Below are 27,078 nucleotides of genomic sequence, written 5' to 3' on the forward strand. Positions count from 1 at the left end.
CCCTGGTATATATTCAAATTAAACTTGCAATTAGATTTATATCAGTGTTTACTCCAAATAGTCAAAGTATCTACAGGCTAAAAACAGTTCCTATTTAGAGCATTAAAATAGCATAAGCCTTAGTCACTTGTTCAGCTCTTTGGTTCTCATAACTATTTCTAACCCTGGTAGAGGTAAGAATCCAACAAAACAAAACTCTTTGCAACAACATTTAAGTCTTGCTATATAGATATTTATATTTATGTGTACATATACATATATATTTTTAAATAGTGTATGTCACTATGGTTGACTTTTAAAACTCTTAAAGGGGTGAAAGGAAACATTCAAGAAATCCTGGCTTAATTACACAAACTTTAAAATTTTTGGTTGGGTAACAGTCTCTTTAATCAGTGACTTTTGAAGCATTGTTTTTTACTCTTCAAATTCATTCATATTCATTTACTATTCAGTATGCTGAACTTCTGTTACCGGCCCAAAGGTACTAGACTTTCTTACCTCTAGACTTTGCACATGCTGATTGTTTTTGCTGGAACACTTTTACCTTCCTCTTTGTGTGATATTTATAAACCTTAAGCCTTTAATTGAAAGACATATCTTTAGAGAGCTCTCTTGATCCCTGCTACATGCTTTTATGGCACCCTGTACTACTATTTTCTTATTTATCCAGTTTATTGTAAATATTTATTTAATTGTCAGCTTCTACCTCTAAAATACAGCTCCCTGAGTGAAAACCATGTCTCTGTTGATTTCTGTTATATCCTCAGCACCTGGCACATAGTAGATGCTTGGTGTTTTTCAATGGAAGAATGAGACACACACAGCTATCCTCATTATTCATAGATTTCATTAGGGAATCAAGTTAACCTGATGTATATTAGCCACAACTGTCTCCATACTAACAAACATGTGAATTTGCCTTCTATACTTTGTATCTCCCAAATAAATACTTGGAGCATTTTCGTGATCATTTGTGGACATGGGCAGACTTGTGAAAAATTTCAACAGTCTGACATGCACATTGCCAACAGAAGTTGAAAAAGGCAACACTCTGCCTTCTTATATCAGCTCTCATACTATAAACAGGTTTCCTTTTTGCAATATATTTAGTGTCATGTTTTTTGCATTTTTGTGCTTTCTGTTGGTGATCATGCCATTTAAAATGGCCCCAAACAAAGTGCTGATGTGCTAAGTGTTCCTAAGCACAAAGGCTGTGATGTGGCTTATGGAGAAAACGTGTGATAGGTAAACTTAATTCAGGCATAAGTTACAGTGCTGTTGGCTGTGAGGTCAGTGTTAGTGAATCTACAACCTATAGTAAGATGTCTTTAAACAGAAACACACATAAGGCAAGATCATATATTGGCTAATTGACTAAAATGTGACTAAAGGCTCACAGGAACTTAACCCTGTATTTCCCTTAGGATCAATAGTTCAATATTTGCTAACTCATTGTTCATAATAACTTCGTAGACATAACTGCCAGATAGTAAGAGTTGATTATATGTGCAATTATAAAATTGTGCTCAAATATATATATAATGTTATTTAACTTGGTTTTTTCCCTACATAACTGTCTATGTCATGCTCCTATTAAAAGTAATGTGTCTTTATCTCATAATATAGATTGTATTACTAAGCAAGAAAAAAACTTACATGTTTGTTAGCATGGAGACAGTTGTGGCTAATATGCATCAGGTTAACTTGATTCCCTAATATATTGGTTACCTGAAATTGGTTACTGAGGGGATGAGTATTTTTTTTTCTTAATTTATATTATCTCACTTATTACAGTGAACATATATTTCTTTTACAGATATTCTTGTAAAACATGATTTTTAATAGTTGCATTACATTTCCTTCTGTTGAAAGGAATAAAATTTTGATTAATTATCACCTTAAATTCTTATGTTTCAGACAGTCAACGTCTGCAGTTGGATCTGCAGAAAATGGAGCTTCTAGAAAGTAAGATGACTGAAGAACAGCATTCTCTAAAAAGCAAAATTAAGCAAATGACAACTGATCTGGAGACATATAATGATTTGCCAGCTTTAAAATCATCAGGTGAAGAAAAGAAAAAGGTAAACGTTAACTAAGTCTTACAGAATTACAATTCAGATTGTTTTTTTCTTGATCAAATGTAATATATTTGTGGTATATTAGGATTTGTGGTATAATAGGATTTGTTATTTTAAGTTGATTATTTTATATGTATAAGCTGAGAAAAAATAAAAATGTTTACATATGTAGTTGGAATTTAGAGTGACTTAAAGTTTTAAAGAAAAGCAAAAATTGAAAAGCAAGGTATAAGCTGCTACTTAATACAGAGCATTTCAGCGAATATGAGCTTTGTTAAATGCAGATTAGATTATGACTCTATCCTACCTGAAACTTGTCAGTGGCTTTCCATTGGTATTTACATTAATTTAGACTTAATTTGGTAGGGTCAGGAGAGATAATGACAGCATTAATAGAGTTATTAATACAGATAATGTTAACATAGCTTATAGTTCAAAGGATATTTTTACAAAGAGGTTTTAGAGTAGTTATAGCCTTGATATAATTTTACCAGAATATAGTTATTGAAATTAAGTTAAATATGCTTTATGCTGGCTCACCACATATTTTCTATAACCTGTCACTTCTATTTGGATCTTTCTAGAAATTACATCAGGAGAGAATGATCTTATCAACCCGCAGAAATGCCTTTAAGAAAATAATGGAGAAGCTAAACATAGAACATGAGGCATTAAAAACACAATTGCAAGAAAATGAGACACATTCTCAGGTAAAAAATGTTTTAAATGACTTTGAAATTCTCTTAGTCTATATTTTCACCCCAAAACAATCTTTTTTTATTTTAAAATTTGCTTTATACACCTTCTATATTTTCTGACTTTTAAGACAGCCTGATTCTGCATAGTCTTCATTCAGAATGAATGGATTCCTGCTTTCTTACCTTCTATAAACCTATATTGAAAGCTAACTCTGTTAGATACTGTCTTTGGCACAGCTATTAAGATATATGGGATAGTATCTTTTAAAAATCTTGAAAGTGAAACATTACTAATGCAGAAGCTAAAAATCCATAAAAATCACAAATAAAATAAATTCTAATGACTAGTACCCCATCACCCAGAAGAGAGAATGCTTATTGTTGCTGTAGTGTGGGTTCTTTTAGTCAATGGATAGATAGGTAGATAGAGAGATAGATAGATAGATAGATAGATATGTGTATACACATATTTATGCATACACTTAGGTACACATTTATTTCTAAGCATTTATAGAAATTGTACCATATTGTACATATCATTTAGGAGTTTGTTTTTCACGATTAACTGTACATCATAAGTACTTTCCCTTGTCAATATATATATTGACTTTTAAAAAATATTAATAGCTTAATGATATTCCAGTACATGGATGTAGCATAATATATTGAACCAATTCCCTTTCATTGGATATTTAGGTAATTTCTAGTTTTAAAACCATTGAAATAATGCTATAAAGAGCAATCCAGGTATCCTTGAACTTCTTAATTCATGTCTCCAATTATTTACATAGGATGCATAGATATATAAACCTACAGCCCCCTTTTCATACCACTCATCTTGCTGATAACTACTTGAACAGTGTGTGAGGTCTAGATTGAGAGCTGAGACTGGACAGAGACAACGTCTATCTCGTTTATTCCTTGCACTGTGCTGTTGGTTGGCACATAGTAGGTGCTCAGCAATTATTTGTTGAATGATTGAATGAAGCATTATGTGTCATATACAAAGTCAACAACTATGGTCTGAAAAAGATTGATCATTCTCATATCTAATTAGTCTATGCTAGAAATTTGCACACATGGTTTAAAATGCTAAATGCATTAAAAATTCGCTCTTTGGCCAGGCGCAGTGGCTCACGCCTGTAATCTTAGCACTTTAGGAGGCCGAGATGGGTGGATCACGAGGTCAGGAGATAGAGACCATCCTGGCTAACACGATGAAACCCCATCTCTACTAAAAATACAAAAAATTAGCCGAGAGTGGTGGCGGGCACCTATAGTACCAGCTACTCTGGAGGCTGAGGCAGAGGAGTGACTTGAACCTGAGAGGCAGAGGTTGCAGTGAGCTGAGATGGCGCCACCGCACTCCAGCCTGGGGGACAACGAGACTCTGTCTCCAAAAAAAAAAAAAAAAAAATTCCCCCCTTTTCTTTGTATAGTTATGTGATCATGATAGAGAAAAATAAAAACGATGTCATTTGATTTTCCACTACCTAGGTACAACCATTTTGTTAACATTTTAGTGCTCTGTCCTTGTAGTCTTTTTGTCCTTACATACATCCATATTGTTTTTACAAAAAGTGAAATCATGCTATTCATACAGTCTTTCAACATTTTCTTAACTTTTTTCAGCCTTTTTTTTTTTTTTTTTTTTTTTTTTTTTAAACAGAGTCTCACTCTGTTGCCCAGGGTGGAATGTAGTGACATAATTGTAACTCACTGCAACCTTGAGCTGCTGGACTCAACCAATCCTCCTGCCTCAGCCACCCAAGTAGCTAGGACTACAGGCACAGACCACCATGCCCAGCTAATTTTTGTTATTTTTTATAGAGACAGGGTCTTGCTGTATTGTCCTGGCTAGTCTTGAACTTGTGGCCTCAAGCAGTCCTCCTGCCTCAGCCTCCCAAAGTGCTGGGATTGCAGGCCTGAGCCACTGTGCTCAGCTTTTTTTTTCTTTTTGAGATGGAATTTTGCTCTTGTCACCCAGGCTGGAGTGCAATGGTGCAATCTTGGCTCACTGCAACCTCCGCCTCCTGGGTTCAAGCGATTTTTCCTGCCTCAGCCTCCCAAGTAGCTGGGATTACAGGTGCCTGCCACCACGCCTGACAATTTTTTTTGTATTTTTAGTAGAGACAGGGTTTCACTGTGTTGGCCAGGCTGGTCTCGAACTCCTGACCTCAGGTGATCTGCCTGCTTCGGCCTCCCAAAGTGCTAGGATTACAGGTGTGAGCCACCACACCCAGCCTTTGGTGACATTTCTATAGCGTTAGGCTATTTCATTGTATGGATGTACTATTTGAAAACAAAATATACCTTACATTCTTTTTGAAAAGGGTAGAATCTCATGAAAGCTTACTACAACTACTAAAAGGTTAGAAATCACTAGTTTACATAATTCAAATTTACCAGTTATTCTGTTCTACTTCATATACAAACCTAGATATAGACTTATAAGTGACAAAATTTTCTCAGGTTGTTTAGAGTGAGGATGAGTGCTGGGGAAGAAACAAGATAAAGTTTGTGAGGCCATTGTCTTCAGTGGTTCTTAGAAAAAAATACTGATACTTCTTATGGAATATTAGCCCTCCTCATTCACTGAATAGATGATTTAAGATGGAAAACATTTGACAAACACCATTTCTTAGAGCCAGTCAGTGGTTACCTTGTTTATCCCTATATTAAGTGCTAATTGTATTCTTAACTCCATGTAGTGATAACTGGAAATCACAACATAAGCCACAATTTTGAATCCTTCTCTGTGTTATTTGTCATCTTTTGTGAATCCCAACTGATTAAATCAAATCCTGATCTTCCTGTCTTTCACAACTATTTTCTTGAAAACTGGCTTTTGGCATCTATGAAGAATTTTATGTAACAGATTATTTAAATAAGTTAGGGAAAAACAGATTTTCAAAATGAATTTTTGTTTCATGATATCCTTGGAGGTTTAAAGGAAAGTCAATAATATAGAGGTATAATGTAAAAGGAATTTGACCATCTGACATAGCGTTGCTTTTATACCATTCCTGTAGCACTTAACAGGTCTGATGCATTATAAGAAGGCCACCTGTTTGTATTAAACAATGACAAAAAGTCTGGTACTTGACTTTGCTGAAGGTTATTAGAGATTTACTGCCAGAAACTGCTGACTGCTTCCTTAAGTCCATCTTAACTTCAAGGTCCTGTCTGGGAGAGATTGATGTGATTTAGTAATACCAGCTCACAGCACATACAGTTCACATAATTAATGAGCTATGATTCATTCTAATATCTAGATTTATCTCTTTGGAGGAAACAATGAGATGGATGCTACATCAAGGCTTAATTTGCGCCCTGAAAATTATTTTAACATGAGGGTAGAAGGAAACATTTCCACTGCTGCTTCAATTATTGTATTTTTAAACTAATCATTACTTCTTTGAAATGTCCAGACGGAACATTATTTTAGCATTTCAATTTTCAAATGGTCCTTTGCTTTGGAAAAAACTATGTGCATCTTAAAAAAGAAAGACCATAACCCAGAGTTACGAGGTTAATTAAATCAGAAAAACAATTTAATTCTATAACAGTAAAATTGTCTTCTGAGGAAGCAACCATCAATATAATATCCACATTAGCTTCCTGTTGATGCAGAAATTATTGTAACAGTGCCAGCTTTTTACCAGCTCTCTTATAATCTTCACACTGCAGCTCTGCTCTTATCACAGCTTGTGGAATTAGACAGGAAATTTAGCCCTGGAAATAAGGAAGTTTCTCCTATATGGCTGAACCTTTGACAGTGTTTGAATATATATTATATTTGTGGCATTAGACTTCCAGATTTCAAGAAGAGATTCCCATCGTGTCCCATTTTTCTTTTAAAAGTTTTTTTAGGGAAAGGAAAATCATAAATTGTCTTTTAGTTGGCGTGCTTCTTGGTATAATAAACATTTAAAATATTTTATAATTAAAATAAATATATAGGGTAAAACATGTTATAGAATTCATCACTGTATTAATGTATTTACTATTATTTAATCTTTTTTTCCACCATGGCTTTATCTCAATAAAATGCAAGTTGATAAGATTTAAAGTTGGAGTGATTTTTTTTTGTCTTATCCTCTTAGAAAGACATATAATTGTTTTAAATATGGATACTAGTTAATATTTTTCTTTTATGTTTTTAGCTTACAAATTTGGAAAGAAAGTGGCAACACCATGAGCAAAATAATTTTGTGATGAAAGAATGTATCCTTTAAAAAGCTGAAAATGGGGCCGGGCACGGTGGCTCATGCTTATAATCCCAGCACTTTGGGAGGCTGAAGGGGGTGGACCACAAGGTCAGGAGATCGAGACCACCCTAGCTAACACGGTGAAACCCCATCTCTACTAAAAATACAAAAAAATTAGCCGGGGGTAGTGGCAGGTGCCTGTAATCCCTGCTGCTCGGGAGCCTGAGGCAGGAGAATGGCATGAACCTGGGAGGCGGAGCTTGCAGTGAGCCAAGATCATGCCATCCAGCCTGAGCAACAGAGCAAGACTCCATTTCAAAAAAAAAAAAAAAAAAAAAAAAAGCTAAAAATGAAGTTGACTGAGTTAGTTATTTTTTTCTAGGAATTTTTTTAAAGATTCAAATTTAGTTCAACACATACTTATTAAATACCAAGTATGTACAAAACACTGAGCTAAATTAAATGAATATGACTGTTTCAATTCTACAGTAGTTAAGAGGGGTGTGTGTGTGTGTGCGCGCGCGCGTGCGTGCATTCTAAAGTAATAGCAGATTTTAGGAATTGCCAAAAAAGGAGTACAAAGACTTAATGTAGCATAGTGATTAACTGCCCAGATTTTGGAGTCAGGAGATCCAATTTTAAATGTTAACTCTACTGCTTATAAGTTACAAACTTTGTACAATTTAATCTGTTCAAGCCAGAACTGTATCATCTCTTAAGATTCAGTTTTCCAGGATCACAGGGCTTGGGTAAAGGTAAACATTATCAGTAAATCTTCTGATAAACATGGCAAGAATTTCTTTTTTGTTTAGAGACGGGAGTCTCACCAACTTAGCCAGGCTGGTCTCAAACTCCTAGGCTCAATGCCTCCTCGGCCTGCTCAAGTGCTGGGATTCGAGTCATGAGCCACTGCTCTTGGCCCCAGAATTGTATCATCTCTGAAATCTCTAAAATATAGTTAATATTTCCTTCTCAGTGTTGTTGGGAGAATTATATATAACCATATAGTAAAACATATATATGTATACAATATATAGTTGCTTGTTTATAATGTTCTACCTTGAATATCTGGGCAGCAAAGGGAGGTAGACTAAGTAAGATCCTGAGAAGTTTGACTTCCAAGCTCATCCTTGTTTCAGTTAATTCAACTCCATTTTATGTCTACAAAGATGATACTTATGTCTCATCTTACTGTTTACTTTTAGTTTGATTATAGGAGGCAGTAAGCAGCTGTTGAGAACATGTATTGTGGAGTTGTAACAAATATTTCCTTAAAAGTTGTTTCCTATTCCCTTCTTTGACCCATTCAAGGGTGTCTGCCTGGAGAACTAGATCCTGACTCAGTGGCAGCATAGCTTCTCCCCTAGGGTGGTGCTGAACTTCAGCTCAGAAGCAGCCTGGACCCCAACTTACCTCCAGATAAAGTGTTTTCGGTGCTCTGTTGTCAGTGTTAGTGCAACTTAGTTTAAAAATAGAAGACTTGTTCACAGTATGCTCTAAGTCTAGCAGTGGAGTTTTGTGCAACATAAAGTAGGTGATTTTGGAGCAGAGTGAAGTCTAGAAATTTGCCTTATATTATTTGTGGTACCCTAGAGAACATGGTATGTGTATGTGTGTATGTATGTTTGAATATGGGAACTAGTTCATTGAATGTTAGGTTGTTCTAAGACCAGAGTTAGATTAAAAATGCGTAACATATTAAGTATTAAAAAGTGTTTATATTGTATATGAATTTTTTGCAATAAGTTTAACTTGGCATTTTAGGTTTTAATTGATACTTAATCTGTTAAAATAATGTACTGTATTTTAAAGTATTCTTATTGTGCTTTTTTGTAGCATCTTGAATATGAAAAATATCAGTATTTAGTTCTTTTCTCAGCCACAATTCGATTTTTATTGACATTGTTTTCCCCCTTAATTCATGTAATTAGTCATAGCAACCAAGAGTCAAGAGAGTGATTACCGGCCAATTATGAAAAATGTGACGAAGCAGATTGCAGAATACAATAAAACCATCGTGGATGCTTTACATAGCACTAGCGGAAACTGAGTTTAAGTCAACTGAAAGTCTCTAAGGAAGTATCCTCTTGCTGCTAAACTTGGTACAAGTTGACTACAAAAAAAAAAAAAAAGCTTACCTTTGGAGTTTACCTAAAATTCCTGAATGTTATAATTTTTGTGGCCTCTTTTAAAAATGATATTTTAAAATAGTCAATAGTTCAGTAAATGGTTTGCATGTTAAAAAATATCATCTTCTTTTCTTTTTATGATACTTGTATTTGAACCAAGAGATAAAGAAACTAAAAGTGACCATTGAAATTTATTTAGCTGGTATAATCCATCTATGGCAACAAATGAGATAAGCTTTTCTTGTGTCAACTCTAGGACGGATGCATGGAGTATGATTCTGATTTAGCACCTATATCAACATTGTCAATTTTTACTTCTGGAAAAAAATTGTAAGATCAGAAGGGAGATTTTTAGCTTTGAACTTTACTTCTCAAATAGGTTATACTTGATGTGTTTTAGACCATATAACGTCACAGATAAATATATAACACATATTCTTTATATTCCAGTTATACCTAAAGATTTGGAATTAGAAACTTTTAATCTTTGCAATTCTTGAAATATTTTTTCATATATATTCTTGGAAGAACATTAGTTTAAAAACTACATTTACAGTGGGCTGTTTGGGACTATGGCTACTGCTGTTCATTGCCACCCTGCAGTATGAGTTTACTCTCTTATACTATTAGGAGGACTTAAGTAGATTAATTTATAAGCATTAGCCAGAATATTTGGGAAAAAAAGCTAGAAGAGGTAGGATTGGGAGAGAGGCATAGAGTCTGGAAGACATCTTCTCTTACTGTGCAGGAATGAGTCACGTTGGCCAGCATAAAATATTACTTAAAACTATCCTATTTTTGCTCTGATATCATGTTCACTAAGTAACTCTACTTTTCAGTATTTCTGAAACAACACATTGATTTCTTAAAAAAAAAAAAAGCTTGAGATATTATTTACATACCTTAAAATTTACTCATATATGTTGATTTTTAAAAATAAATGTTTATAATGGTAACTTATTCAAATTCAGTTTATACACATTTAAATAAAGGAGTGAGCATTGTTGAGCTCACTTAACTCTGGATTACTAATATGGCTGAAGATCCTGGACAATCTATTCATTAAGGTGGCATTCATAAAATGTGTTCCACAAATCATGAGCATCTCGTTATTAATAGTGTTATGCCTCCAAAGGATTCATGGGCAAAGAAGTTTGGGAAACATTGTCTGAAACAAAGGTGAATTATTTTATTTTTTCTTAACTGCTTATAACCCTTAATATGCTAATGTATAATAAGCTCAAGAAGAATATATACTGTAAAGCATTTCCCAGAGATAGTTGTCCACAAAACCCTTACTTTCACAGAGCCTAGGTCACATGAGATGTGTCATTCCAAGAAATAGACTTTGTACACCAAATAGACTTCATACACTAAAATAATTTCATCTACTCAAGTCCTTTGGGTGGCTCTTTGGCCTTTTTCGGATAACCCCTGGGTATGTCTCTTTTTAGCCACCCTCAGATGTTTTATGCTGTGATTCTGTGGAGTTTTCTATTGGAAATTGGTAGCAGAAAGTGCTTATTAAATTTCACAAGGGAAAAAAACTCTCTTAGCAGTTAAAGAGAGTGAAATCTTAAATTCAGTAGATGAAACAAGTAATAGAGTTTGGTGACAGTTTGCCCAGGCCTTCGTTCACTCATAAAATATTACTGTAATTTGGTGATTAGGAGCCTTTATGAATATACGTGACTGCTGAAAAATGTTTGTCTTTTATACAGTAACAACCAGAGGTATGATTGAGCATAGAATTTAGGCAAGAGAACTGACTACTACGGTCTCTTAATCACATTGACTGTACTTAATGGATACTTCCAAGTAGGAAGGGAATCTGGAATACGTGTTTGTGGATGGGTAATCTTTGTTTTCCTCATTTGAAAGCAAATTTAAATGCCTTTACTTTTTCCTTAGTTTTTTTTTTTTTAATTTCTACTTAAGTGTTCTTGACATTTTACTGTACCCTTTTAAACTAATAACCTACTTAGTAATTTTTACTATTAGTAATAAGGGTTTTTATCTGAGTAGTGGGATTATGGGTGATTGTAATCTTCCTTGGTCTTTTTGGTATTTTCAAAATTGTCTATGATGTACATATAATACTTAGAAATGCAATAAAATTCAAATAAAGTACTATATACAGTTACTACTTTAACTCGTGAAAAGGATGTAGTAAAAACTCTTCAGTCCTTGACGCTAAGGAGAACTGAACCAATCTTTATGCAGAAAGAAAGTAGGAGGAGAATTGGCCTGTCCATTAAATATATGTGTTTGCATTATAACAATGGGAAATTTGGGAGGAAGAAAATTTCTTGACAAAAAGCAAGGCTTTCAATTTCCATCCTAAATTATTCATATATAATATTGGTGGAAGGGGGAATAATTGAGCAGGATTTCTTTAAATTAAAACATGTTTTATCTGAGGGAAATTCTCACTAATGTCTCTTCCTTCCTCTCAGAGCCTTTCCACAAGTCCAACAAGAATATTCTCTTTACTGGGATAGAACTGGAGGCTAATAGCTGCATGAACTGGCTCTTCCTGAGTCAGTCACATTACTCAGGGGGTTCCATTCATGCTAAAATAACACCTTGTAAGTCACGTGGAAAGAAGCTGCAGACTGAACAAACATGCTGAGCAGTTCTACTAGTGAAGATCAACATGGGAAAGTTAGCAAGTCTTTGTTTTTCCCATCCTTATCCTTTATCAGTAAATAAACATGAGTTCTTGATATTCTTTTTCCTGTGGAGTCCCTCATTTGGACAATACTGTAGTCTCATTTTAAGGTACAAAATTCAGTGCATGCTTGGAGGATTACAGCATGGAGTCATGATACTCACACCAGAGATGAAAGGCCGGTTAGTAGTAGCTCCAGGGGTTTTTGCTGTCCCCTTGCTCAGTTTCTCTAGATTTCTTTCCTTTTGCTATACAATTGCAGTGTAAACAACCTTAGAGAAATTATAATGTTTAGACTTAAAGTAAGAAGAAATAAAGATGGACCACTAGAGAATTGTAGTAATCTATTTTTAAATTGATATTGTGTCTCATTTTTATATACGTTTTAAAATAAAAGTAGATTATGTCTTAAAATTGCAGGTTTACTGTTTGATAATTGAAAAACATTTTTAAAAAGACAATTTTTAATACAAAGGTAGATAATTTAGGAAGACAGATAAATAAAATGAAGAAAATAAGTTACCTGTGATCTCACTAGTCTTTTTAGATATGCGTCCATATTTATGTCACACATATCTGTTTTATTTGTGTATTTATGCACCTTTAAAATTATATTGTTTTTAATTTTACATTTGCTATTTATAATTTAGCACACATTTTTCCATGTCATTATATACTCTTGTACAACATGTTAAATTGTTGCATATTATTTCATTGTGCAAAACTTTCAAAAACAAATCCTACATTATCGAATGAGATTTATGATATAGAGGTTACGTGTAAGTTTTAGATCAGATAGCTGGAAATGTGAATCCCAGCTTCACCACTAATTTGTTATAAGACCTTGGAAAGTTAGTCTCAGAATTCCAGTTTTTTCATCTACAAATGGAATAATAATGCTTAACTCATAAGATTGGTTCAAAGAGTATGCAGAACCCAAGACGTCTGACACAAATCATCCTGGGAAAGGTGTCATTATTAGTAGTGTGCACAAGTGATTGTTTCCCTGCATTGTCACCAACACTGGTGTTATCCAGGCTGACAGTGCACTACCTCATTTGTTTTACTTAAAAAAAACTGCCACATTACTGCAATTAGAAGCTATATTTTAATTTGCAGGATATGTTTTTGTATCAAAAATTACAAAAAAGTCTGATTCTTAAAAATCCCTTTAAAAATATTCATTATAGCTTTGTAATATACATCGAAAGCAAATTTTTAGAATATATTAGATCATACTTTGCTGCCTCAATATTTTTCCTCATAATGTATCATAATGAATTGCTGCTCTGAAAACCTGACTGCATAACTTTAAGAGAAATAGGAATAACCTGTGTAGGAATAATCTACTCAGTAACGAAGGCTGTATTGTTTGTTCATTGTATCCTCCTGCAAGTCAAGTGGTTGCACATAAAGAACAAGCATGTCGGCTGGGCGCAGTGGCTCACCCTTCTAATCCCAGCACTTTGGGAGGCCGAGGCAGGCGGATCACGAGGTCAGGAGATCGAGACCATCCTGGCTAACACAGTGAAACCCCATCTCTACTAAAAATACAAAAAATTAGCCAGGCCTGTAGTCCCAGCTACTCAGGAGTCTGAGGCAGGAGAATGGCATGAACCCAGGAGGCGGAGCTTGCAATGAGCCGAGATCGCACCACTGCCCTCCAGCCTGGGTGACAGAGCGAGACTCCATCTCAGAAAAAAAAAAGTATGTCACAGGATAGAAAAGACATACTCATTTATGTATTGGGGAGTCCAATATACAAGAGGGTTTGGAGAAAGCATGAGTCAGAAGTTGAGTTGTCTAGTACCTAAAAAAAGGCTCAGGCACACTACAGAAAGCTTTCTACAAGAGAAAAAAACTAAAATGAGGTTTTCAAAATTGTTTTATTTCAAAATATTTTGTAAAACAGTATTCTTAACCTGATAGCAGTATGGTAATACCATGTAAGAAAGGCAGACTTAATCAATTAAAATTACTTTTGGCAGAGGGTGAAGAGAGAACTATTGTTAAATGGGCCATTTAAGATTAGAAGACAATAGCTGAGCTAACTAACCAAACTGAAATATTATCTCATTCTCTTTGTTATCATTTTCAGTAGATAAGCTCACTCTAATAGAGGAAGTCCAGACTGACATGAAGGTGAAAATATTTGTTCAAGTCCATAAGCTCAATCTGATTTTTTTTTTACTAAAGGAAAATATAGTTCATTGTTAAAAGCATTTCTGGGTCTTTAATTAGCTTCTTGTTAAAATGAAATCACTTTAGTTTACTGGAGGGGAGGAGAGTGCTGCCTCAGAGTTTGGCCAGCCCCAACCCTGTCCCTCCCTGCCAAGGACAAAGCTGGGACCTTGTGTCTGAGGATCAGGGGAAATGGTTAAGAAGGAGAGGAAAAGAAAATTGCTTTTCCAGCTTTTTCAACTTCCTATGTAACCTATAGAGAAAAGCAAGAATCCTTTTGGGAGGAAATAACAAAAGTGCCAACAGTAGATAGATGTATGAAGCCTGCATCCCTGCAGTGTACTGGAGCTCTTACCATTATAATGGCCTTTATCGGAAGGCCAAATGCACATTTACTATAAACTGGTCCTATCTTTGTGGGAGCCTCTCCCCTTCAAGTCATTCCTTGGTTCACTTCCTTCTCCTGCCAGAAATACCGAAGTCAGAGAAGGGGATAAAAGCTGTAAAAGTCCAGCTGCATTGTTTCCTTTTCCTAAGTCACAGTTGAGGTAGCCAATTAGCTAAGAGGTGTTCATAAAGACCTCAAGAAACAGTTAGTTGAAGAGTGTCAGGTAATAAGGTAAGCAAGCCTCTTACAAAATCACTTGCCACTGTTATTATGTCTAAAGTGCCCCACTTCAGCAGAAACCAAACCAAAAAAGGCTCTAAAAAATTTACCTTAAAATTCTGTCCAGAACCTTTTCATTGAACATAGGTTGAATATCTAATGTGGGTTTGCCTAACCACACACTTTGATTTGTCAAATATTTAATTCCAACAATACTTCATGACCTCACAGTTCACTGCCGTCCACATCTCCAGTAATCACAAGCATAGCAGATATTGATGCCATAGCTCTTAATTGTCTCAGGAATTAAGAGATGTGGCATCAATACCTGCTAAGCTTGTTGATGAAAAGAATTGTTAAAAAGAGTTTATCAGGGCCGGGCGTGGTGGCTCACGCCTGTAATCCCAGCACTTTGGGAGGCCAAGATGGGCAGATTACGAGATCAGGAGATATAGACCAGCCTGGCCAGCATGGTGAAACCCCGTCTCTACTAAAAATACAAAAAAATTAACAAGGTGTGGTGGCAGGCCATTGTAATCCCAGCTACTTGGGAGGCTGAAGCAGGAGAATCACTTGAAACTGGGAGGCGGAGGTTGCAGCGAGCCAAGATCACACCACTACACTTCAGCCTGGGTGACAGAGCAAGATGCCATCTCAAAAATAAAAATAAAAAATAAAAAATGTAAAAATAAATGTACAATTAAGTTATTATTGACTATAGTCACTCTGTTGTTCTAACAAATAGTAGATCTTATTCATTCTTTTTGACCATATTTTGTATCCATCAACCTTCCCCATTTACCACCCTGCTCCCCTCACTGCCCTTCCCAACCTATGGTAATCATCATCCTACTTTTATTTCCATGAGTTCAGTTGTTTTAATTTTTAGCTACCACAAATGAGTGAGAACATGCAAAGTTTATCTTTCTGTGCCTTGCTTATTTCACTTAATATAATGACCTCTGGTTCCATCCATGTTGTTGCAAATGACAGGATTTCATTCTATTTTATGGCTGAATAGTATTCCATTGTGTATAAGTACCACATTTTTTTTTTATCCATTCATCTGTTAATGGACACTTAGGTTGCTTCCAAATCTTGGCTATTGTTAATAGTGCTGCAGTAAACATGGGCATGCAGATCCCTCTTTGATACACTGATTTCATTTTTGGGGGGTATTACCTAGCAATGGGGTTGCTGTATCATATGGTACTTCTATTTTTAGTTTTTTTTGTGGGACTTCCATACTGTTCTCCATAGTGGCTCTACTAATTTACATTCCCACCAACAGTGCATGAGGGTTCACATTTCTTCACATCCTCTCCAGCATTTGTTATTGCCTGTATTTTGGATAAATTTTAACTGGGGTGAGATGATATCTCATTGTAGCTTTGATTTGCATTTCTCTGATGTTGAGCATTTTTTCATATACTCGTTGGCTCTTTTTATGCCTTCTTTTGAGAAATGTCTATTTAGATCTTTTGCCCATTTTAAAATCAGATTATTAGAGATTTTCAGCGTCTTTCATCTTAACTAAGCACTTATTACACACTGTGGCCATAACTTTTGCAGTATGAGGTGTGACAGCAAAACTACCATGAATTTCTTTTCTTTTTCACAATTTCATGCATAGAAGATTCATAACAGTAGATATAAGCATACAATTTTTTTTTCTTTAAATCAAGAACTTTCACCGTTTCACTTAAAGGAAACACTTTATGGCTTTTCTTTGGCATATCTGAATTGCCAGCATCAATACTCTTGTGTTTAGGGGCCATTATTTTTTTTTTTTTAATTTATTATTATTATACTTTAAGTTGTAGGGTACATGTGCACAACGTGCAGGTTTGTTACATATGTATACTTGTGCCATGTTGGTGTGCTGCACCCATCAACTCGTCATTTACATCAGGTATAACTCCCAATGCAATCCCTCCCCCCTCCCCTCTCCCCATGATAGGCCCCGGTGTGTGATGTTCCCCTTCCCGAGTCCAAGTGATCTCATTGTTCAGTTCCCACCTATGAGTGAGAACATGCGGTGTTTGGTTTTCTGTTCTTGTGATAGTTTGCTAAGAATGATGGTTTCCAGCTGCATCCATGTCCCTACAAAGGACACAAACTCATCCTTTTTTATGGCTGCATAGTATTCCATGGTGTATATGTGCCACATTTTCTTAATCCAATCTGTCACTGATGGACATTTGGGTTGATTCCAAGTCTTTGCTATTGTGAATAGTGCTGCAATAAACATACGTGTGCATGTGTCTTTATAGCAGCATAATTTATAATCCTTTGGGTATATACCCAGTAATGGGATGGCTGGGTCATATGGTACATCTAGTTCTAGATCCTTGAGGAATCGCCATACTGTTTTCCATAATGATTGAACTAGTTTACAATCCCACCAACAGTGTAAAAGTGTTCCTATTTCTCCACATCCTCTCCAGCACCTGTTGTTTCCTGACTTTTGAATGATCGCCATTCTAACTGGTGTGAGATGGTATCTCATTGTGGTTTTGATTTGCATTTCTCTGATGGCCAGTGATGATGAGCATTTTTTCATGTGTCTGTTGGCTGTATGAATGTCTTCTTTTGAGAAATGTCTGTTCATATCCTTTGCCCACTTTTTGATGGGGTTGTTTGTTTTTTTCTTGTAAATTTGTTTGAGTTCTTTGTAGGTTCTGGATATTAGCCCTTTGTCAGATGAGTAGATTGCAAAAATTTTCTCCCATTCTGTAGGTTGCCTGTTCACTCTGATGGTAGTTTCTTTTGCTGTGCAGAAGCTCTTTAGTTTAATGAGATCCCATTTGTCAATTTTGGCTTTTGCTGCCGTTGCTTTTGGTGTTTTAGACATGAAGTCTTTGCCCATGCCTATGTCCTGAATGGTACTACCTAGGTTTTCCTCTAGGATTTTTATGGTATTAGGTCTAACATTTAAGTCTCTAATCCATCTTGAATTAATTTTCATATAAGGAGTAAGGAAAGGATCCAGTTTCAGCTTTCTACTTATGGCTAGCCAATTTTCCCAGCACCATTTATTAAATAGGGAATCCTTTCCCCATTTCTTGTTTCTCTCAGGTTTGTCAAAGATCAGATGGCTGTAGATGTGTGGTATTATTTCTGAGGACTCTGTTCTGTTCCATTGGTCTATATCTCTGTTTTGGTACGAGTACCATGCTGTTTTGGTTACTGTAGCCTTGTAGTATAGTTTGAAGTCAGGTAGCGTGATGCCTCCAGCTTTGTTCTTTTGACTTAGGATTGTCTTGGAGATGCGGGCTCTTTTTTGGTTCCATATGAACTTTAAAGCAGTTTTTTCCAATTCTGTGAAGAAGCTCATTGGTAGCTTCATGGGGATGGCATTGAATCTATAAATTACCTTGGGCAGTATGGCCATTTTCACAATATTGATTCTTCCTATCCATGAGCATGGTATGTTCTTCCATTTGTTTGTGTCCTCTTTTATTTCACTGAGCAGTGGTTTGTAGTTCTCCTTGAAGAGGTCCTTTACATCCCTTGTAAGTTGGATTCCTAGGTATTTTATTCTCTTTGAAGCAATTGTGAATGGAAGTTCATTCCTGATTTGGCTCTCTGTTTGTCTGTTACTGGTGTATAAGAATGCTTGTGATTTTTGCACATTAATTTTGTATCCTGAGACTTTGCTGAAGTTGCTTATCAGCTTAAGGAGATTTTGGGCTGAGACAATGGGGTTTTCTAAGTATACAATCATGTCATCTGCAAACAGGGACAATTTGACTTCTTCTTTTCCTAACTGAATCCCCTTGATTTCTTTCTCTTGCCTGATTGCCCTAGCCAGAACTTCCAACACTATGTTGAATAGGAGTGGTGAGAGAGGGCATCCCTGTCTTGTGCCAGTTTTCAAAGGGAATTTTTCCAGTTTTTGCCCATTCAGTATGATATTGGCTGTGGGTTTGTCATAAATAGCTCTTATTATTTTGAGGTACGTTCCATCAATACCAAATTTATTGAGCGTTTTTAGCATGAAGGGCTGTTGAATTTTGTCAAAAGCCTTTTCTGCATCTATTGAGATAATGATGTGGTTCTTGTCTTTGGTTCTGTTTATATGCTGGATTATGTTTATTGATTTGCGAATGTTAAACCAGCCTTGCATCCCAGGGATGAAGCCCACTTGATCATGGTGGATAAGCTTTTTGATGTGTTGCTGAATCCGGTTTGCCAGTATTTTATTGAGGATTTTTGCATCGATGTTCATCAGGGATATTGGCCTGAAATTCTCTTTTTTTGTTGTGTCTCTGCCAGGCTTTGGTATCAGGATGATGTTGGCCTCATAAAATGAGTTAGGGAGGATTCCCTCTTTTTCTATTGATTGGAATAGTTTCAGAAGGAATGGTACCAACTCCTCCTTGTACCTCTGGTAGAATTCAGCTGTGAATCCATCTGGTCCTGGACTTTTTTTGGTTGGTAGGCTATTAATTATTGCCTCAATTTCAGAGCCTACTATTGGTCTATTCAGGGATTCAACTTCTTCCTGGTTTAGTCTTGGAAGAGTGTAAGTGTCCAGGAAATTATTCATTTCTTCTAGATTTTCCAGTTTATTTGCATAGAGGTGTTTATAGTATTCTCTGATGGTAGTTTGTATTTCTGTGGGGTCGGTGGTGATATCCCCTTTATCATTTTTAATTGCATCAATTTGATTCTTCTCTCTTTTCTTCTTTATTAGTCTTGCTAGTGGTCTGTCAATTTTGTTGATCTTTTCAAAAAACCAACTCCTGGATTGATTGATTTTTTGGAGGGTTTTTTGTGTCTCTATCTCCTTCAGTTCTGCTCTGATCTTAGTTATTTCTTGCCTTCTGCTAGCTTTCGAATGTGTTTGCTCTTGCTTCTCTAGTTCTTTTAATTGTGATGTTAGAGTGTCAATTTTAGATCTTTCCTGCTTTCTCTTGTGGGCATTTAGTGCTATAAATTTCCCTCTACACACTGCTTTAAATGTGTCCCAGAGATTCTGGTATGTTGTATCTTTGTTCTCATTGGTTTCAAAGAACATCTTTATTTCTGCCTTCATTTCGTTATGTACCCAGTAGTCATTCAGGAGCAGGTTGTTCAGTTTCCATGTAGTTGAGCGGTTTTGATTGAGTTTCTTAGTCCTGAGTTCTAGTTTGATTGCACTGTGGTCTGAGAGACAGTTTGTTATAATTTCTGTTCTTGTACTTTTGCTGAGGAGTGCTTTACTTCCAATTACGTGGTCAATTTTGGAGTAAGTACGATGTGGTGCTGAGAAGAATGTATATTCTGTTGATTTGGGGTGGAGAGTTCTATAGATGTCTATTAGGTCTGCTTGCTGCAGAGATGAGTTCAATTCCTGGATATCCTTGTTAACTTTCTGTCTCGTTGATCTGTCTAATGTTGACAGTGGAGTGTTGAAGTCTCCCATTATTATTGTATGGGAGTCTAAGTCTCTTTGTAAGTCTCTAAGGACTTGCTTTATGAATCTGGGTGCTCCTGTATTGGGTGCATATATATTTAGGATAGTTAGCTCTTCCTGTTGAATTGATCCCTTTACCATTATGTAATGGCCTTCTTTGTCTCTTTTGATCTTTGATGGTTTAAAGTCTGTTTTATCAGAGACTAGTATTGCAACCCCCGCTTTTTTTTGTTCTCCATTTGCTTGGTAAATCTTCCTCCATCCCTTTATTTTGAGCCTATGTATGTCTCTGCGTGTGAGATGGGTCTCCTGAATACAGCGGACTGATGGGTCTTGACTCTTTATCCAGTTTGCCAGTCTGTGTCTTTTAATTGGAGCATTTAGTCCATTTACATTTAAGGTTAAGATTGTTATGTGTGAACTTGATCCTGCCATTATGATATTAACTGGTTATTTTGCTCGTTAGTTGATGCAGTTTCTTCCTAGCCTTGATGGTCTTTACATTTTGGCATGTTTTTGCAATGGCTGGTACCAGTTGTTCCTTTCCATGTTTAGTGCTTCCTTCAGGGTCTCTTGTAAGGCAGGCCTAGTGGTGACAAAATCTCTAAGCATTTGCTTATCTGTAAAGGATTTTATTTCTCCTTCACTTATGAAACTTAGTCTGGCTGGATATAAAATTCTGGGTTTAAAATTCTTTTCTTTAAGAATGTTGAATATTGGCCCCCACTCTCTTCTGGCTTGGAGAGTTCCTGCCGAGAGATCTGCTGTTAGTCTGATGGGCTTCCCTTTGTGGGTAACCCGACCTTTCTCTCTGGCTGCCCTTAAGATTTTTTCCTTCATTTCAACTTTGGTGAATCTGGCAATTATGTGTCTTGGAGTTGCTCTTCTCGAGGAGTATCTTTGTGGCGTTCTCTGTATTTCCTGGATTTGAATGTTGGCCTGCCCTACTAGGTTGGGGAAGTTCTCCTGGATGATATCCTGAAGAGTGTTTTCCAACTTGGTTCCATTTTCCCCCTCACTTTCAGGCACCCCAATCAGACGTAGATTTGGTCTTTTTACATAATCCCATACTTCTTGCAGGCTTTGTTCATTTCTTTTTCTTCTTTTTTCTTTTGGTTTCTCTTCTCGCTTCATTTCATTCATTTGATCCTCAATCGCTGACATTCTTTCTTCCAGTTGATCGAGTTGGTTACTGAAGCTTGTGCATTTGTCACGTATTTCTCGTGTCATGGTTTTCGTCTCTTTCATTTTGTTTATGACCTTCTCTGCATTAATTACTCTAGCCATCAATTCTTCCACTTTTTTTTTCAAGATTTTTAGTTTCTTTGCACTGGGTACGTAATTCCTCCTTTAGCTCTGAGAAATTTGATGGACTGAAGCCTTCTTCTCTCATCTCGTCGAAGTCATTCTCCGTCCAGCTTTGATCCGTTGCTGGCGATGAGCTGCGCTCCTTTGCCGGGGGAGATGTGCTCTTATTTTTTGAATTTCCAGCTTTTCTGCCCTGCTTTTTCCCCATCTTTGTGGTTTATCTGCCTCTGGTCTTTGATGATGGTGATGTACTGATGGGGTTTTGGTGTAGGTGTCCTTCCTGTTTGATAGTTTTCCTTCTAACAGTCAGGACCCTCAGCTGTAGGTCTGTTGGAGATTGCTTGAGGTCCACTCCAGACCCTGTTTGCCTGGGTATCAGCAGCAGAGGCTGCAGAAGATAGAATATTTCTGAACAGCGAGTGTACCTGTCTGATTCTTGCTTTGGAAGCTTCCTCTCAGGGGTGTACTCCACCCTGTGAGGTGTGGGGTGTCAGACTGCCCCTAGTGGGGGATGTCTCCCAGTTAGGCTACTCGGGGGTCAGGGACCCACTTGAGCAGGGAGTCTGTCCCTTCTCAGATCTCAACCTCCGTGTTGGGAGATCCACTGCTCTCTTCAAAGCTGTCAGACAGAGTCGTTTGCGTCTGCAGAGCTTTCTGCTGCGTTTGTTATTGTTTACTGTGCCCTGTCCCCAGAGGTGGAGTCTACAGAGACAGGCAGGTTTCCTTGAGCTGCTGTGAGCTCCACCCAGTTTGAGCTTCCCAGCAGCTTTGTTTACCTACTTAAGCCTCAGCAATGGCGGGCGCCCCTCCCCCAGCCTCGCTGCTGCCTTGCCGTTAGATCACAGACTGCTGTGCTAGCAATGAGGGAGGCTCCGTGGGTGTGGGACCCTCCCGGCCAGGTGTGGGATATGATCTCCTGGTGTGCCTGTTTGCTTAAAGCACAGTATTGGGGTGGGAGTTACCCGATTTTCCAGGTGTTGTGTGTCTCAGTTCCCCTGGCTAGGAAAAGGGATTCCCTTCCCCCTTGCGCTTTCCAGGTGAGGCAATGCCTCGCCCTGCTTCAGCTCTCGCTGGTCGGGCTGCAGCAGCTGACCAGCACGGATTGTCTGGCACTCCCCAGTGAGATGAACCCAGTACCTCAGTTGAAAATGCAGAAATCACCGGTCTTCTGTGTCGCTCGCGCTGGGAGTTGGAGACTAGAGCTGTTCCTATTCGGCCATCTTGCTCCGCCCCCGGGGGCCATTATTAAGTAGAACAAAGGCAGTTTGAACACAAGCACTGTCATTAAGACAGTGAATTGGATAATTGAGGAGGCTACTTAAGTGTCTAACAAGAGAGCCAGGTCTACAGCATGGGTACACTAGATAAAGGGATGATTCATGTCCCGGGTGGGAAGGAGTGGGATGGTGTAAGATTTCATTATGCTACTCAGAACAGTACACAAAGTAAAACCTGTGAATTGTTTATTTCTGAAATTTTCCATGTAATGTTTTTGCACTGCAGTTGATCTTGGGTAACTGAAACCATGGAAAGCAAAACCAAAGCTAAGCGGGGACTACTGTATCAAGGGAATGTAGCATATGAAAGGGCACAGGAGTTTGAATCTGAAGCACCTCTGTTACCTGCTAGCTGGAGGATTTTGAGCAAGTCATTCAGTTTCCCTGGGTCTATTTCCAGGGTTATTATGGGACCCCATGGCTATTGGAATCATCTCAAAGATCCCTATTTCTCAGGCTAATTGCAAACTGTGATAGTGACTTTGTGATTGGGATAACTATGTAATGAAAATTTGATCGTGACTATTTTCCATAGGCTTCTATTTTGTCACTAACTGTAGATAATTAGGGTCTTCTATATATAAGTCATGTCATCAGTAAACAGAGACACTTCTTGAATTTCTGCCTTTTCTATATGGATGCCTTTTATTTTTATTTTGCCTAATTACTCTGGCTAGGACTTCCAGTACTATGTTGAACATACGTGATGAGAGTGAGCATCCTTATTTTGTTCCTGATCTCTTAGAGGAAAAGCTTTTCACCTTTGAGTATAATTTAGCTGTGGGAAAAGGGAACGTTTTGAAGCTTATTAAAAAACAGTCCAGGTTTGAGTTCTCTGGTGATGGATGGATGAATGGATATATATGAAATATAGACACATACATATGAATATATGGATGGCTATATCTATATCTATATATGGAGAGAGAAAAAGAGGGAGATGATGACATTTATTGGTGAAAACCAACCAACTTGCCCTTCTGTAAACATAATTCAGAAAGAGTTCTTGGTGGACTACCGGATTTGGTGAGAATTTCGATAGCTTTTCTGTTACAACGCTTTTGCCAACTGCAGCAAGTGATTCAGGTTTTTCTCGTCTTTTACTGTGGTTGAGGGAAAATCTGTTGAGATTAATCATTTAAGCTCCCATTTGTTAGCCTTTTTTCTAGGATCTATGATTTGCTTTTTTCTAGACAAACCTTCTGTTTTGTTTTTTAGATAAAATGACCATTGCTTCTCTAAAGGAAGTATACAAAGAAAAGTTAAATTAGGCTGGGCGTGGTGGCTCACGCCTGTGATCCCAACACTTTGGGAGGCTGAGGCGGGTGGATCACGAGGTCAAGAGATCAAAACCATCCTGCTCAACATGGTGAAATGCTGTCTCTACTAAAAATTTAAAAAATTAGTTGGGCGTGGTGGCGCACACCTGTAGTGCCAGCTACTCAGGAGGCTGAGGCAGGACAATCACTTGAACCCAGTAGGCGGAGGTTGCATTGAGCTGAGATCATGCCCCTGCACTCCAGCCTGGTGACAGAGTGAGACTGCGTTTCAAAAAAAAGAAAAGAAAAGAAAAAATGTAAAATTGAAGGCATTGTAATTTAATCTAGCTAGACTTAGAGCACCTGTACAACTTCTACAATTGTCAGTCATTTAAATCTCTGTGTGCTGCCTTTGGAACATAGGGGATATAACTACTCTTACAGAAGGAGATGCTGATTAAATAGATAATGCTTTTAAAATATTTTGAATTAAAGATATTTTAATGCATAAATATACTGCAACTCATTTAAACAAATCTACTTGGTAGTGAAGCTATCTGATTGTACAGGAAAAAATATTGCCCTTATGATTTAGAATAGTGCTGTCCCATATGAGCTACAAATGTGAGCCAAATATATATATATATATATATATATATATATATATTTTTTTTTTTTTTTTTTTTTTTGAGATGGAGTCTCTATCACCCAGGCTGGAATGCAATGGCACGATCTTGGCTCACTGCAACCTCTGCCTCCCAGGTTCAAGTGATTCTCCTGCCTCAGCCTCCCGTGTAGCTGAGATTACAGGTGAGTGCCACTACACTCAGCTAATTTTTTGTATTTTTAGTAGAGATGGAGTTTTGTCATGTTGACTAGACTGGTCTTGAGCTCCTGACCTCAAGTGATCTGCCCACCTTGACCTCCCAAAGTGCTGGGATTACAGGAATGAACCACTATGTCCAGCCAAAATATGTAAATTTTAAACTTTAAACTTTGGCCTGTGGACTTTTGAGTTAATGCTGAAGTGAGTTAAGACTTTGGGGGACTGTTGGGAAGGTATGATTAGTTTTGAAATGTGAGGACATGAGATTTGGGAGGAGCCGGGTGGAATGATATGGTTTGGCTCTGTGTCCCCACCCAAATCTCATCTTGAATTATACTCCCATAATTCTCATGAGTTATGGGAGGGACCCAGTGGGAGATAATTGAATCATGGGGGTAGTTTCCTGCATACTGTTCTCGTGGTAGTAAATAAGTCTCACCAGATCTGATGGTTTTATAAGGGGTTTTTGCTTTCACTTTTTCCTCTCTCTTCTCTTGTCTGCCACCATGTGAGATGCCTTCCACCTTCCACCATGATTCTGAGGCCTCCCCAGCCATGTGGAACTGTGAGTCCATTAAACCTCTTTTTTTGGAAATTGCCTAGTCTCGGGTATGTCTTTACTAGCAGCATGAAAATGGACTAATACAGCTGGATATGAAATGCTTGGTTGAAATTTTTTTTCTTTAAGAATGTTGAAAATAGTCCCAAGTCTCTTCTGGCTTATAGGGTTTCAGCTGAGAGGTCTGCTGTTAGCCTGATGGGAATCAGTTTGTAGGTGACCTGCCCTTTCTCTCCAGTTGCCTTTAATATTTTTTCTTTCATTTTGACCTTGGAAAATCTGATGATTATGTCAGATTTTCCTGGGGGATGATCTTCTTGTGTAGAATCTTGCAGGAGTTCTCTGTATTTCCTGAATTTGAATATTGGCCTCTCTAGCAATGTTGAGGAAGTTTTCGTGGATGATATCCTGAAATATATTCTCCAGGTTGTTTGCTTTCTCCCCCTCCCTTTCAGGGACGCCCGTGATTCATAGATTTTGCCTATTTACATAATCCCATACCTCTCAGAGGTTTTGTTCTTTCTTTTTTAATCCTATTTTCCTTATTTTTGTCTGACTGTCTTATTTCAGAGAACCGGTCTTCAAGTTCTGAGATTCTTTCCTTAGCTTGGTTTATTCTGCTGTTTGTACTTGTGATTGCATTGGGAAATTCTTGTGTTGTATTATTAAGCTCTGTCAGACCCATTATGTTCTTTTTTATACCAACTATTTTGTCCTTCAGCTCCTGTATCACTTTATTGTGATTCTTGTTTTCCTTGGATTGGGTTTTGCCATCCTCCTGAATCTCAATGATCTTTGTTCCTATCCATATTCTGAGTTCTATTTCTGTCATTTCAGCCAGTTTGGCCTGGTTAAGAACTCTTGGAGAACTGGTTCGGTCATTTGGATAATATGTGACAACCTGGCCATCTGAGTCACCAGAGTTCTTGTATTGGTTTTTTGTCATCTCTGTGTGTGGGTGTTCCTTTAACTGCAGTGTAGAGTACAGCCAATAGACTTCTTTTCTGGATGTTTTCAGAGGGCTGAGGCTTTGTGTAGCTGTGCTTTTTATTTGAAGCTCACTTATCTTTGGTTTCAGAGGAAAATATGTTAATAAGGTATTTTTGGTATTGAAACTTTGGGGTGTGATCCAGTAGGTGACACTTAGGCTTATTGGTCAGTTGGTTGACTCTTGCTCAGTTGTGTGGTTTCCCTATGTTTCCTCACAGTTGCAGCTGTGCTCCCTCTCAGTGCTCTGAAAGTGTGGGTTCCACTCCCCCTTGAATGCTGGTTATAGTTCATGACTTGGCACTCCTGGGCTGCCCACTGCCAGTCTGGGGGTGATCTCAGTGTTTATGTTCCTTCCCCAGCTTAGAAGCAGAAGAGGAAGAGATCTTAGTAGTGGTTGTGGCCAAGGGTAATTTGCTTGACTCCTGAGGCCTCCACCCTAGAGTGATATAGGTCAGCAATCATTCAATGCCGTCAGCCCAACATGGAGGGTTTGTACAGGGCCCAAACCAGGTGTTCCCTGTCTGGTGATGAGCTGTGGGATGTGTGTGGGACCAATGGGAGACAGACTAGTCTCCTCTCCTTGGGTCAACTGCAGCTTTTTGGAGGTATGGATAAGGCACTTAGGGTCTTTGCTCCTTCATTAGTCCAACGGTGGCAAGGGCAGTTCCACTGCAGAGGCAGTGGCAGAGAGGCTTTCAGTTGCCCTGGAGGCTCTGCCAGGGAGTTGCTGAGTTGGTACTGGTTCGATAGCTGTGGCAGGGGAGAGCTGGAGGCCCAGACCTGGAGGACCTGCCTGATGAGGACATATGGGAATGGGCACCTACATAACAGACTGGCCACTTTCTGTAGGACTGCTGCAGTATGCTTGGGGCCTACTCCAGTC

General features: G+C 37.7%; 2 protein-coding genes across 7 annotated transcripts in view; both read left to right on the forward strand.

Moving 5' to 3' along the window:
* The window catches only part of IFT74 (intraflagellar transport 74), a 119,248-nt gene extending 107,401 nt beyond the window's left edge, over positions 1 to 11,847 (forward strand). For 4 of the 5 annotated variants that reach the window (XM_073021691.1, XM_073021693.1, XM_073021694.1 and 1 more), the window contains 4 exons: positions 1,918 to 2,081; positions 2,663 to 2,788; positions 6,943 to 7,003; positions 8,919 to 11,847. In XM_073021691.1, coding sequence (XP_072877792.1) covers positions 1,918 to 2,081; positions 2,663 to 2,788; positions 6,943 to 7,003; positions 8,919 to 9,037 — 470 coding nt within the window. In that variant the 3' untranslated portion in view covers positions 9,038 to 11,847. The remainder of the gene's footprint in view (positions 1 to 1,917; positions 2,082 to 2,662; positions 2,789 to 6,942; positions 7,004 to 8,918) is intronic. The other variant, XR_012094820.1, reaches the window with a different exon arrangement.
* A 12,756-nt stretch (positions 11,848 to 24,603) lies between these two features.
* TEK (TEK receptor tyrosine kinase) overlaps positions 24,604 to 27,078 on the forward strand; it is a 156,516-nt gene continuing 154,041 nt past the window's right edge. For both annotated transcript variants that reach the window (XM_073021697.1, XM_073021698.1), the window contains exon 1: positions 24,604 to 25,211. The gene's annotated coding sequence lies outside the window, so the exon portion shown is untranslated. The remainder of the gene's footprint in view (positions 25,212 to 27,078) is intronic.

The sequence above is a fragment of the Chlorocebus sabaeus genome, chromosome 12 (genome assembly GCF_047675955.1).
Source record: "Chlorocebus sabaeus isolate Y175 chromosome 12, mChlSab1.0.hap1, whole genome shotgun sequence".
Taxonomy (NCBI): domain Eukaryota; kingdom Metazoa; phylum Chordata; class Mammalia; order Primates; family Cercopithecidae; genus Chlorocebus; species Chlorocebus sabaeus.